The 13,499-nt window shown below is 41.9% G+C and overlaps 1 protein-coding gene across 2 annotated transcripts in view; it reads left to right on the top strand.

Moving 5' to 3' along the window:
* Window positions 1–13,499, top strand: part of pdia5 (protein disulfide isomerase family A, member 5) — a 194,758-nt gene that overhangs the window by 106,023 nt on the left and 75,236 nt on the right. For both annotated transcript variants that reach the window (XM_059967674.1, XM_059967675.1), the window contains 3 exons: window positions 3,696–3,766; window positions 3,997–4,160; window positions 6,847–6,977. In XM_059967674.1, the coding sequence (XP_059823657.1) occupies window positions 3,696–3,766; window positions 3,997–4,160; window positions 6,847–6,977 (366 nt within the window). The remainder of the gene's footprint in view (window positions 1–3,695; window positions 3,767–3,996; window positions 4,161–6,846; window positions 6,978–13,499) is intronic.

The raw sequence follows: 13,499 nt of genomic DNA, 5'->3' as shown, positions 1-13,499 counted from the left end.
AGAGCGCACTCGGGAGTGATCTGTCACTGGATTTAACTTGGGAACTTCCATTCCCGAGCCCAGTGCTGAAACATACATTCTGAAGTGTTTTATATGCATAGAAAGGTAAAATATATACTATACACTAAAACAAATGTTTGACTAACTGACGCTAAATAATACTGGATGTACCTGTTCCGACTTACTTAGTAAGAGAACTTCCGATTTTTTTCGATCCCGATCCACAATAACCCACACACATCCTCCCGTATACTTTAAATTATCTCTAGATTACTTATAATACCTAATACAATGTAAATACTATGTAAAATAGTTGTTATATTACATTGTTTAGGGAATAATGACAAGAAAAAAAGTCTGTACATGCTTGAACAACAATTGCTGGAAGAGCACTTCACAGTTCTCGCGATTCGCGGTTGGTTGAATTCGCACATGCAGAATTTGTGGATAAGGAGGGCCGACTGTAAATTAAGCCAGTGTCATCTACAAACCCCATTTCCAGAAAAGTTGGGATATTTTCCAAAATGCAATAAAAACAAAAATCTGTGATATGTTAATTCACGTGAACCTTTATTTAACTGACAAAAGTACAAAGAAGATTTTCAATAGTTTTACTGACCAACTTAATTGTATTTTGTAAATATACACAAATTTAAAATTTGATGGCTGCAACACACTCAACAAAAGTTGGGACAGAGGCATGTTTACCATTGTGTTACATCACCTTTCCTTTTAATAACACTTTTTAATTGTTTTGGAACTGATAATACTAATTGTAGTAGATTTGCAATTGGAAATTTTGTCCATTTTTGCTTGATATAAGGCTTCAGCTGCTCAACAGTACGTGATCTCCGTTGTCTGATTCTCCTCTTCATGATGCGCCATACATTTTCAATAGGAGATAGATCTGGACTAGCAGCAGGCCATTCAAGCACACGCACTCTGTGTCTACAAAGCCACACTGTTGTAGCCCATGCAGAATGTGATCTGGCATTGTCCTGCTGAAATAAGCATGGATGTCCCAGGAAGAGATGTCGCCTTGACGGCAACATACGTCTCTCTAAAATCCTAATATACACCTCAGAGTCAATGGTACCTTCTCATACATGCATCTCACCCATGCCGTGGGCACTGATGCACCCCTATACCATCACAGTTCTGGCTTTTGCACCTTTCGCTGATAACAATCAGGATGGTCATTTTCATCTTTGGCACAGAGAACTCTACGCCCATTTTTTCCGAAAAATAGCTGAAATGTGGACTCATCTGACTACAACACACGGTTGCACAGTCTTTCGGTCCATCTGAGATGAGCTCGGGCCCAGAGAAATCGCCGGCGTTTCTGCATAGAGTTGATGTATGGCTTCCTCCTTGCATAATACAGTTTCAAGTTGCATTTCTGGATGCAGCGACGGACTGTGTTAAGTGACAATGGGTTTCCGAAGTACTGCCGAGCCCAGGTGGCTATAATTGTCACAGTAGCATGACGGTTTCTTAGGCAGTGCCGCCTGAGGGCTTGAAGATCACGGGCATTCAACAGTGGTTTCCGACCTTGCCCTTTACACACTGAGATGTCTCTGAATTCTCTGAATCTTTTCGCAATATTATGTACTGTAGATGTCGAAAGACCTAAATTCTCTGCAATCTTGCATTGGGAAATGTTCCTTTTAAACTGACTAACAATTCTCACGAATTTTGGCACAAAGGGGTGAGCCACAACCCATCCTTGCTTGCAAAGGCTGAGCCTTTGATGGATGCTACTTTTATACCCAGTCATGATACCTCACCGCTACCAATTAGCCTGCTTAATATGGAGTCTAACCGGTGTTACTTGAATATTCTGTGCACTTTTCAATCTTATTTTAACTCTGTCCCAACTTTTGTTGAGTGTGTTGCAGCCATCAAATTCTAAATTTGTGTATGTTTACAAAATACAATTAAGTTGGTCAGTAAAACTATTGAAAATCTTTTCTTTGTACTTTTGTCAGTTAAATAAAGGTTCATGTGAATTAACATATCACAGATTTTTGTTTATATTGCATTTTGGAAAATATCCCAACTTTTCTGGAAATGGGGTTTGTATGGCACTAGCCTACAAAGTACCCAGGACATCTTTAGGGAGCGGTGTCTGAGAAAGGCAGCATCCATTATTAAGGACCTCCAGCACCCAGGGCATGCCCTGTTCTCAATGTTACCATCAGGTAGGAGGTACAAAAGCCTGAAGCGATTCAGGAACAGCTTCTTCCCCACTGCCATCCGATTGCTAAGTGAACATTGAAGCATTGGACACTACCTCATTTTTTTTAAATGTACAGTATTTCTGTTTTAGCATGTTTTTAAAAACTATTCAATATACATAATTGATTTACTGTTTTTATTGTTATTATGTTTTTATTTATTTTTTTCTCTCTGCTACATTATGTATTGCATTGAACTGCTGCTGCTAATTTACATTCTGGTGATAATAAAGCTGGTGATTTTGAACAGTTGACAGGTGTGCATGAGTAAAGCTGTACTCATTGCTGAGGCAGCAGCTGGTAATAGTCACAGTGTCAGGAAGATATTAAACATGAAAATAATAGCTAAGGACTAACCCTGTCTTGTCCTGTCTACTTATCATTCAGGCAGAGTGGTTTGGTCTTGTTTGGTGCTACTTACTGCTCAGATGTAATTAAGCCACAAATTAAGTCATCATTTAGTTGAGCAATTCAAGTACCAATACCATCAATTACAGAGAGTCAGTTATGAGTTGCAATATTTTAGCATTTGTCTTTGTTTAGTTTATTGATAGACTGGACCTGAAGTTGTGCATCATTTGTCCAGTCTCTCAGTTTCCACCTTCTTTAGCTCACAACATTTTGTCCTTTCTTTCTGGCACTGGATATTGACTAATAGGTGAAAGCTTAAAAGAGTGATGTAATTTGAAAATTTGATGATCAGGAGAGTTCTCTCTCCTGCCTTATATTCAACTATCGATTAACACCTGGATTGCAGATTACCTTCATCTAATGACAAGGTTATTCCTTGCACAAAATGTCTGCAGTATCAGTAAAAGTAACTATTCCATTAGTTTTCTTTGCAAAGTACTTTAGCAGTTTGGGGGAGGGGTGGCACAGTGGCAAATTGGTTAGCATAACACTCTTACAGTGCCAACTAATACCAATTGGAGTTCAATTCCTGCTGTTGGCTGTAAGGAGTTAGCATGTTGTCCTTGTGATCACGTGGGCTTCCTCTGGGTGTTCCGCTTGCGAGCTGCCCCAGCACATCCTCGCTAATTTGATATGACACAAGCAACACATTTCCCTATTGATGTACATGTAAGCAATTTTGACCATCAATTGCTTTATTTAATAATTTTCTCTACCTGTCCATAGAATTTTGATTATTTATGGGCACAGAACTCTTTGCCTCCTTTAACCTCCAATGTTGGTAGTTTTTCACCACTTTCTTCGTGCATTAACCATTTAATACCATCTAGTTTTCTTTGAACTGTGCTAGATCACTTGAGATAGCAGTAGAAACCAGGTAATTGCAAAGGGTTCACAAACATTTTCTTGCAAATGTAAATAATAGATGTGAAGTAAAAAATTACCTCCACCTGTCCTATAAATTTTTTTTGATTGTACAATATTGTATGGAGCTGAAGGGCCAAAGCTAGTAAAGTTCATCTAATTTTCATTCTCTTTTCAACTCAGGGTGTGGACATTGTAAAAAAATGAAGCCAGATTACGAAGAAGCTGCTGAATTGCTGAATAACAACAATAATGTAAGGAAATGTTTCTGTTCTTTCCCAACACTTGTTTCTGTTTAGCCAAACTTGTGGTAATTGAATAGATACATGCACGAAAGGAGAACTTTCTTATCCCATAGCTTCTTCCTCTCTTTCAAAATTCAAGGTATTTGTTTAATTTCACTCCTTTTTTTCTTCCCTTTCTGTCCCCACCCTCCTTACCCTCTCCCCCTGCTTCCAGTCACTGTTTTCCATTGTCATCCTAGAGCCCAGGTGTGTTGGCTGCAGTGGATGTGACAACCCACAAGAACTTGGGAGAAAAGTACCAGATTACTGGCTTCCCAACACTCAAGTACTTTGAAAATGCAGAAGAGAAGTGGACACTTCCGCATCTACGAACCAAGGACAAAATCATTGAATGGCTGCACAAGTATGTACTGTTGCTGACTAAACATTGTAATCTGTGCTTCCAAATAACCTGCATGGGTTGCACAGAGTGCAAGATAAAGTATATTGCTTGACGGTGGGAAGATGGTGCAGTGATGAGGTTCAGAAGATAGACTTGCATTTGACTAATAACTTGCACTCCTGGGAGGTGCAGCTCACCTGCTTCTCACTTTAGATCTACAGAGAAAATACATTTAGCCACCAAAATGGATCATATTTATGGAATTCCTTTAAAGCAATTAAATAAGCTTACGAACATCAAGTCTTGAGTAAGACATAATAAAATGCTGGAGGATCTCAGAATCAGTTTAATATCACTGGCATATTTTGTGAAATTTGTAGTTTTGTGGCAGCAGTACATAATTTGCAATACATAGTTTTTAAAAACTATAAATTACAACTAGAAATGCATATAAAATATAAATACATAGAGCAAAAAGAGATCTAATAAATAATAAAAGTGAATTCGTGTACATGGATTCATTATCCATTCAGAAATCTGATGGCTGAGGAGAAGAAGCTGTTTCTGAAACATCGAGTGTGTGCCTTCAGGCTTCTGTACCACCTACTTGATGATAGCAATGAGAAGGCAGCACAGCAGTGTAGTGGTTGGCACGCTTTATAGTACCAGTGCCTGGGTTCATTTCCTGCCACAGTCTGTCAGGAGTTTGTATATTCTCCCTGTGGCCATGTGGGTTTCCTCCATTTTCCTGCCAAAAACGTACCGGTTAGTAAGTGAATTGGTCATTGTAAATTGTCCCGTGATTAAGCTTGGGTTAAATTGAGGGTTGCTGGGTGGCGTGGCTGGAAGGGCCTGTTCTGCGTCATATCTCAGTAAATAAATAAAGTAAAAAGGGCATATCCTGAGTGACAGGGGTCCTTAATGATGGATGCCACCTTTTTGAGGCATCACCTTTTGAAGATGTCCTTTACTGTAGAGACTAACACCCATGATGGACTAGGCTGAGTTTATAACTTTTTGTAGCTTTTTCCAATCCTGTGCAGTGGCCCCTCCATACAAGTCAGTGATACAGCCAGTCAGAACGCTCTCCACAGTATTTCTGTAGAAATTTGCAAATGTCTTTGGTAACATACTAATTCTCATCAAACTCCAAATGAAATATAGCATGTCTTCTTGTCACTGTTGCCTTGGGAGAGATAGGGGAGAAATTACTGGAAGTTGGAGAAATCGATGTTCAAGATATCAAGTTGAAGGTCACCCCGGCCAAATATAAGGTGTTGCTCCTCCAACCTGAGTTACTCTCTCATTCCTTCCAATTCCTTCCCCTCACCTACTCATCACTTCTCTCTGGTTCCTCTCCTCCTCCTCTTTTACTCTTCCATCTATCCTCTCCCAGTTTCTTACTTCATCACCCTTCCCCACTCGGCTTTCAGCCGTTACCTTGCACTTCCCTCCCTCCCCCTTCTCTCTCTCTCTCTCTCTCTCTCTCTCTCTATCTCTCCCCCTCTCCTCTCTCCCCTCTCTCTCTCTCTCTCCCCCCCCCCCCGACACATACACACACACACACACACACTTTTTTTATTCTGGTTTCTGTCTGCTTCCTTTCCAGTCCTGATGAAGGGTCTCAGCCCGAAACGTTTATTCTCTTCCATAGATGCTGCCTGACTTGCTGAGTTCCTCCATCATTTTGTGTGGTCATTAAGCAAGTTCAGTAGCCTGCATAAGACTGATTATCAAATCACACCAAAGTCTTTAGGATCTTTTAGGATGGATGAAGAAAATCAAATATATTTTAGAGGAACTCGGTAGGCTAGGCAGCATCAGTGGAGAGAAATAGACAGTGGAAGTTTCAGGTTGAGACTCTTCATCTGCACTAATTAATGACAAGGTGATTGGGACCAGTGAATTGGAAACTGATTTGGTATGAGGAGTTCTGTAGGTGGGAAGGGACAAAACAGGAGGATAAGTTGGATTTGCCTATGGATTGTAAGTTCAGTAGGGCAAAAGCAGTCAGAAACAATAGGCCTACCATGGCATTCTTCATTGTGAATCTTGGGAGGAAATGGAAATGGTCATCACGGGATTCAGAAACTATCATGTTTGAGATTTAGGAGGGGAGATCTGCTGAAGTGACAGTATATGATGATTTTTGGTGGAATTATGGTTCCAAGATGGATATGAGAAAGTGTCCGAGAGCTGCCATCCAGACTGCAAGGCAGAGGTTATTGAAGGGATGAGGAGTTACTTGCAGGACAGGGCCAATGAACACATATATATCTAGAGGAGATCCAGTCCCTTCATAGATCTGGGACACCTCGTGCTCACAACCATTTTAACAGCCTCCAATTCTCTGACTCTCATTGTCTCATCTTTAAACTAACTGAAAATCAGGTTTATTATTACTGACTTATGTTATGAAATGTGTCTTGTAGCAGCAGTATAGTGCATTACATAAAAATACTTTAAGTTACAATAAGAAATATATTAAAAAATAAACAAAAAGTGCAAAAAATTTGGTAGTGTTTTGGTAGTTTGGTAGATTCAGAAATCTGATGGTAGAAGGGAAGAAATTGTCCCTCAAGCATTGAGAGTCCATCCTGTACCTCCTCACTGATGATAGCAAAAGAGATCACTTACATAAGAAGCTGCAGCACAGATTATTTTCTGCAATGTTCTTTTTCATTTTCTTCTTTTTCCTTCCTACCAGTCCACAAGCTCCTCCACCACCCGAACAGTCTTGGGATGAACAGCAAACCAGTGTCACCCATCTCAGTGTCGAAGATTTTAAAGAGTTTCTAAAGAAAAAGAAACAAGCTCTGGTCATGTTCTATGCCCCCTGTAAGTTTTGCATTTTTCTAACCTTAGGTGAATTCTTGAACCTAGTACTTTCCCTGCCAATAGAATTCTGAAGAGAGAGTCTAGGAGTGAACTGTTGCACAGATTTGATATGTTCTTTTACTTATTCATTTGTAGATGGAAGTGTATATCCATCCTTAATGTGAACACCTTTCCTGAACCCTTGCAGTCATTCTGGTGGCAGTGTAGTTGAGTAAAAGAGTTCAAGGTTAAGACCCACTGACAGCAAAGTTATGATACTAATAAGGATGTTTCTTACAGTGGAAGAGTCTAGGATCAGAGGGCACAGCATTAGAATACAATGATGTCCCTTTTGAACGGAGATGGAGAGGAATTTCTTTAGTCAGCAGATGGTGAATCTGTGGTCAGCATTAATACAGACGGCTGTGGAGGCCAAGTCATTGGGTATACTTAAAGTGGAAGTTGATAGGTCCTTGATTGGTAAGGACATCAAAGATTACAGGAAAAGGGCTGGAGAATACGGTTGAGAGTGATTAATCATGATGGAATGGTGGAGCAGACTCAATGGGCTGAATAGCCTAGTACTACTCCTATGTCTTACTGAGGTCATCCATTGAATGGAATCAAATGCAGATATTGCAACTTAGCTGCCAGAGCAGAATGATATGGAGAGCAAGTTGTTGCCCATGCAGTAGGCTTCCCCTCTCCTCACAGGAGTTCAATGCTGAACTCACCTTAAGAACTCTGGCTCCAGATTTTTTCCTTAGGATTTACTCCTGAAGCCTTCTCCATGAGTAGGTATAGCCACAAGTCAGTGGAGATTTGAGATCAGACTTCTCCTTCTCATTGGTGAGCTGCTAACCACAGCTGATGAGCCCCATCTGCCAAAGTGACTAGTTTTATGGCACCTGTAACCTCCATTTGCCTCTTCTCTTGTCAGTAGAAACGGTTCCACTAGGATGAGCAGCTAAACTACATGTGAAGGCCAGGTGCTGGACTTGGTTGTCAGAGTCTATTTGAGACGCACCTTTGGGAGCATTTAATAGCTAGTGGGAGCTTATTCCCCTGTCAATGACAACTATAAGGAATCTCCTATGTCTGATAGTCTCAGTAAGTGCCATGTCGGAGCATATGGTGTCTGGCTTAGAGGTGATCTTGCAGGTGATGCCATTCCTGCTTGCCAATATACATGACAGTAAGTGTAGGAATAGCGTGAGATGGAGGATAAATGGGTGGCTGAGGGAGCAGGGGGCAGGGATTCAGATTTCTGGATCATTGGGACCTCTTTTGGGGCATGTGTGACCTTTACAAAAAGGAAGGGTTGCACATGAATCCCAGGGGGACCAATATCCTGGAAGGGAGGTTCGCTAAGGCTATTGGTGAGAGTTTAAACTAGAATTGCTAAGGGGTGGGAACTGAACTGAAGTGACAGAGGAAAGGGAGGTTGGCTCACAAATAGAGGAAGCTTGGAGACAGTGCAAAAGGGAGGATAGGCAGGTGATAGAGAAGGGATGATTTGAGATGTGTCTATTTTAATGCAAGGAGTATCATGAACAAAGCAGATGAGCTTAGAGCGTGGATCAGCACCTGGAGCTATGATGTTGTGGCCAGTACAGAGACTTGGATGGTGCAGGGGCAGAAATGGCTACTTCAAGTGCCAGCTTTAGATGTTTCAGAAAAGATAGGGAGGCAAGCAAAAGAGGTGGGGGCTTGGCACTGTTCATCAGGGATAGTGTCATGGCTGCAGAAAAGGAGAAAGTCATGGAGGGGTTGTCTATGGAGTCTCTGTGGGTGGAAGTTAGGAATAGGAAGGGGTCAATAACTCTACTGGGTGTTTTTTATAGACCACCCAGTAGTAACAGGGGCATTGAGGAGCAGATAGGGAGACAGGTTCTGCAAAGGTGTGATAATAACAGGGTTGTTGTGGTGGGAGATTTTAATTTCCCAAATATTGATTGGCATTTCCCTGGAATGAGAGGTTCAGATAGGGTGGAGTTTATTAAGTGTGTTCAGGAAGGTTTCTTGACACAATATGTAGATAACCCTACAAGAGGAGAGGCTGTACTTGATCTGGTATTGGGAAATGAACCTGGTCAGGTGTCAGGTCTCTCAGTGAGAGAGCATTTTGGAGATAGTGATCACAATTCTATCTCCTTTACCATTGCATCGGAGAGGGATAGGAACAGACAAGTTAGGGAAACGTTTAATTGGAGTAAGGGGAAATATGAGGCTATCAAGCAGGAACTTGGAAGCATAAATTGGAAACAGATGTTCTCAGGGAAACGTACGGAAGAAATGTGGCAAATGCTCAGGGGATATTTGCGTGGGGTTCTGCTTAGGTACATTCCGAGACGGGGAAGGATGGTAGGGTACAAGAACTGTGGTATACAAAGGCTGTTGAAAGTCTAGTCAAGAAGAAAAGAAGAGCTTACGAAAGGTTCAAAAAAACTAGGTAATGTTAGAAATCTAGAAAATTATAAGGCTGGCAGGAAGGAGCTTAAGAATGAAATTAGGAGAGCCAGATTGGGCCATGAGAAGGCCTTGGCAGACAGGATTAAGGAAAACCCCAAGGCATTCTACAAGTATGTGAAGAGCAAGAGGATAAAACATGAGAGAATAAGACCAATCAAGTGTGACAGTGGGGAAGTGTGTAGGGAACCAGAGGCAATAGCAGAGGTACTTACTCACTACGGAAAAGGATCTTGGTGATCGTAGGGATGACTTGCAGCAAAATGAAGAACTTCAGCATATAGATATTAAGGAAGGGGATGTGCTGGAGCTTTTGAAAAGCTTCAAGTTAGATAAGTCACTAGGATCAGACGGGATGTACCCCAGGCTAATATGGGAGGCGAGGGAGGAGATAGCTGAGCCTCTGGCAATAATCTTTGCATCATCAATGAAGACAGGAGAGGTTCCAGAAGATTGGAGGGTTGCAGATGTTGTTCCCTTATTCAAGAAAGGGAGCAGAGATAGCCCAGGAACTTATAGACCAGTGAATCTTACTTCAGTGTTTGGTAAGTTGACAGAGAAGATCCTGAGAGGCAGGATTTATGAGCATTTGGAGAGGCATAGTATGATTAGGAAGAGTCAGCATGGCTTAGTCAAGGGCCCATTGTGTCTTACGAGCCTGATTGAATTTTTTGAGGATGTGACTAAACACACTGATGAAGGAAGAACAGTAGATGTAGTGTATATGGATTTCAGCAAGGCATTTGATAAGGTACCCCATGCAAGTCTTATTCAGAAAGTAAGGAGGCATGGGATCCAAGAGGACATTGCTTTGTGGATCCAGACCTGGCTTGCCCACAGAAGGCAATTAGTGGTTGTAGACAGGTCATATTCTGCATATACATCGGTGACCAGTGGAGTGCCTCAGGGATCTGTTCTGGGACCCTTACTCGTTGTGATTTTTATAAATGACCTGGATGAGGAAGTGGAAGGATGGGTTAGTAAACACAAAATACACTGCAGATGCTGTGGTCAAATCAAGAAGTACAAAAAAGCTGGATGAACTCAGCAGGTCGGGCAGCATCCATTGAAAGGAGCAGTCAACGTTTGGGGTCGAGACCCTTCGTCAGGACTAAAGAAGGAGGGGGCATGATGAGGCCAAACTTTGGTTGGAAGAACAACATTTCATATACTGTCTGGGTAGTCTCCAGCCCCTTGGTATGAACATCGAATTCTCCAACTTCTGGTAATTCCCTCCCTCTCCCTTCCCCCATCCCACCTTCACTCTGTCTCCTCTTCTAGCTGCCTATCACTTCTCATGACTCTGCCTTCCTCTACTACCCATAGTGCTTTCCCCTTAGATTCCTTCTTCACCGCTCCTGCCTATGCCCTCCTTGCTTCCCCTCCCCACCCCTTGATCTTTCCTCTGATTGGTTTTCCACCCTCCCCCCACCTTCTTTATAAGGCCCCTGCTCCCTCCTTCTTTAGTCCTGACAAAGGGTCTCGACCCAAAATGTTGACTGCTCCTTTCAACAGATGATGCCCAACCTGTTGAGTTCATCCAGCCTTTTTGTACATCATGGGTTGGTAATTTTGCTGATGACTCAAGATTGGGGGTGTTGTGGATAGTGTGGAGGGCTGTCAGAGGTTACAGCAGGGCATTGATAGGATGCAAAACTGGGCTGAGAAGTGGTAGATGGAGTTCAACCCAGATAAGTGTGAGGTGGTTCATTTTGGTAGGTCAAGTATGATGGTGGGATGTAGTATTAATGTTAAGACTCTTGCCAGTATGGAGGATCAGAGGGATCTTGGGGTCCGAGTCCGTAGGACACTCAAAGCTGCTACGCAGGTTGACTCTGTGGTTAAGGAGGCATATGGTGCATTGGCCTTCATCAGCCATGGGATTGAGTTTTAAGAGCCGAGAAGTAATGTTGCAGCTACGTAGGACCCTGGTCAGACCCCACTTGGAGTACTGTGCTCAATTCTGTTCACCTCACTACAGAAAGGAAGTGGAAACCATAGAAGGGGTGCAGAGGAGATTTACAAGGATGTTGCCTGGATTGGGGAGCATGTCTTATGAGAGTAGGTTGAGTGAACTCAGCCTTTCCTCCTTGGAGTGAAGGAGGATGAGAGGTTACCTGATAGAGGTGTACAAGATAATGAGAGCCATTGATCATCAGATATCAGATATCATCAGATATCAGATTATCATTGATAATCAGAAGCTTTTTCCCTGGGCTAAAATGGCTAGCACGATAGGGCATAGTTTTAAGGTGCTTGGAGGTAGGTACAAAGGGTAAGTGATTTTTTTACACAGAGAGTGGTGAGTGTGTGAAATGGGTTGCCAGCGATGGTAGTGGAGGTTGAAACGATAGGGTCTTTTAAGAAACTTCTGGATAGGTACATAGAGCTTAGAAAAATAGAGGGCTATGGGTAAGCCTAGGTAGTTCTAAGGTAAGGACATGTTCGGCACAGCTTTGTGGGCCGAAAGGCCTGTATTGCGCTGTAGGTTTTCTATGTTTCTATATAGTTCGCTGATTTGGGAATACTTTTGATGCGTAACTTCCATTGTTTTATTGATTGGTGCACACAACAGCCACAGTTTACTAGCGATGGAAGAGCGAATTTTTCAGGTGGCAAATGGGATACAAATTCAGCATGTTTCTTTGTGGATTTGTCACACCACACTTGGAATATGGTGAGAAGTCTTGGGACCCTTATCTAAGAAAGGATGTGCTGGCTTTGGAGAGGGTCCAGCAAAGATTTACGAAAGTGATCCCAGAAATGAGGAACGTTTGATGGCTCTGAGCCTATACTCGCTGAACGTTAGAAGAATGAGAGAGGAACTCATTGAAATTCCTCAAATATTGAAAGGCCTAGAAAGAGTGGATGTGAAGTGGGCGTGTTTGTAATAGCAGGGAAATTTAGGGCAGAAAACACAGCCTCAGAAAAGAAGGACATCCCTTCAGAACAGAGATGGCAGAGCAGACTGGATGGGCAGAACAACCTAATTCTGCTGCTCTGTCTTTTGGTTTTCTGGATAAGGAATGAGTCAGTGCATAGTCTTAAAAATAGAAGAAGCTGGAGAGGGAATAGCTCCTGGAGAAAATGTGGGGTGAATTGACAGTTTATAAATGGGGGCTGTATTGATATCTTTTTGAAGAAGAGTTATGAATTGTGGAGACATTACTAATATTGTGCAGTGGAAAACTGTTGTCAAAGGGTGCTAATAGATTAACATCTTTTAAAGGTGAGGGCAGAAGATGAGATTGGTGTAAAAGAATCATAAATGGACTCTTGATATAGGTTATTAAATTTAAAATAATCTTATTTAAAACTAGCATTCAGGGGAAATGAAAATTAGGAAGCTCCAAGTTCATCTCATGGTTTGTATTAATTGACAGAGAAGCAAGCCTCCTATGTTATTATTGCCTGAAGCACAAGAGAAGAAAAAGCTTTATTTTTTAAACTACTGAACATTTGTGGACTACGAAGACATTCCATTTGAAGCTTAAAAGGAATGAGACAGGAATACTCAGAGATTTAATGGTTGGGTTCTGGTAAAGCAGGCTTTAATATTAAATTTTACTGAGAGCAATGGCTAGAAGATGTTTCACCACAGAAATGGATGTTGCAGGTATGATGTTTTACCTTAGAAGTTGTACAAGGAAGAAAATGCTGTAACTTTTCAAGGAAAGGTAGATTAGATCCTAAATAGATTAGAGTCTAAATGACAATAAACTGAACCTGAATCTGAAATAGCTGACAAAATTGAACTAAAGAGAAGAGAGGAAGTTTCCAGGTGAGGCAACACTTCACCTGTGAGTCAGCTGGTGTGATATACTGCATCCGGTGCTCCCGGTGCAACCTTCTATATATTGGTGAGATCCGACACAGACTGGGCGACCGTTTCGTGAACACCTATGTTTTGTCCGCCAGCGAATGCAGGATCTCCCAGTGGCCACACATTTTAATTCCACGTCCCATTCCCATTCTGATATGTCTATCCATGGCCTCCTCTACCGTCAAGATGAAGCCACACTCAGGTTGGAGGAACAACACCTTATATTCCGTCTGGGTAGCCTCCAACCTGAT

The sequence above is a fragment of the Hypanus sabinus genome, chromosome 4 (genome assembly GCF_030144855.1).
Source record: "Hypanus sabinus isolate sHypSab1 chromosome 4, sHypSab1.hap1, whole genome shotgun sequence".
Classification (NCBI taxonomy): domain Eukaryota; kingdom Metazoa; phylum Chordata; class Chondrichthyes; order Myliobatiformes; family Dasyatidae; genus Hypanus; species Hypanus sabinus.
Note: the sequence above shows the minus strand (reverse complement) of the source record. Positions and strands in the feature narration are given on the sequence as shown.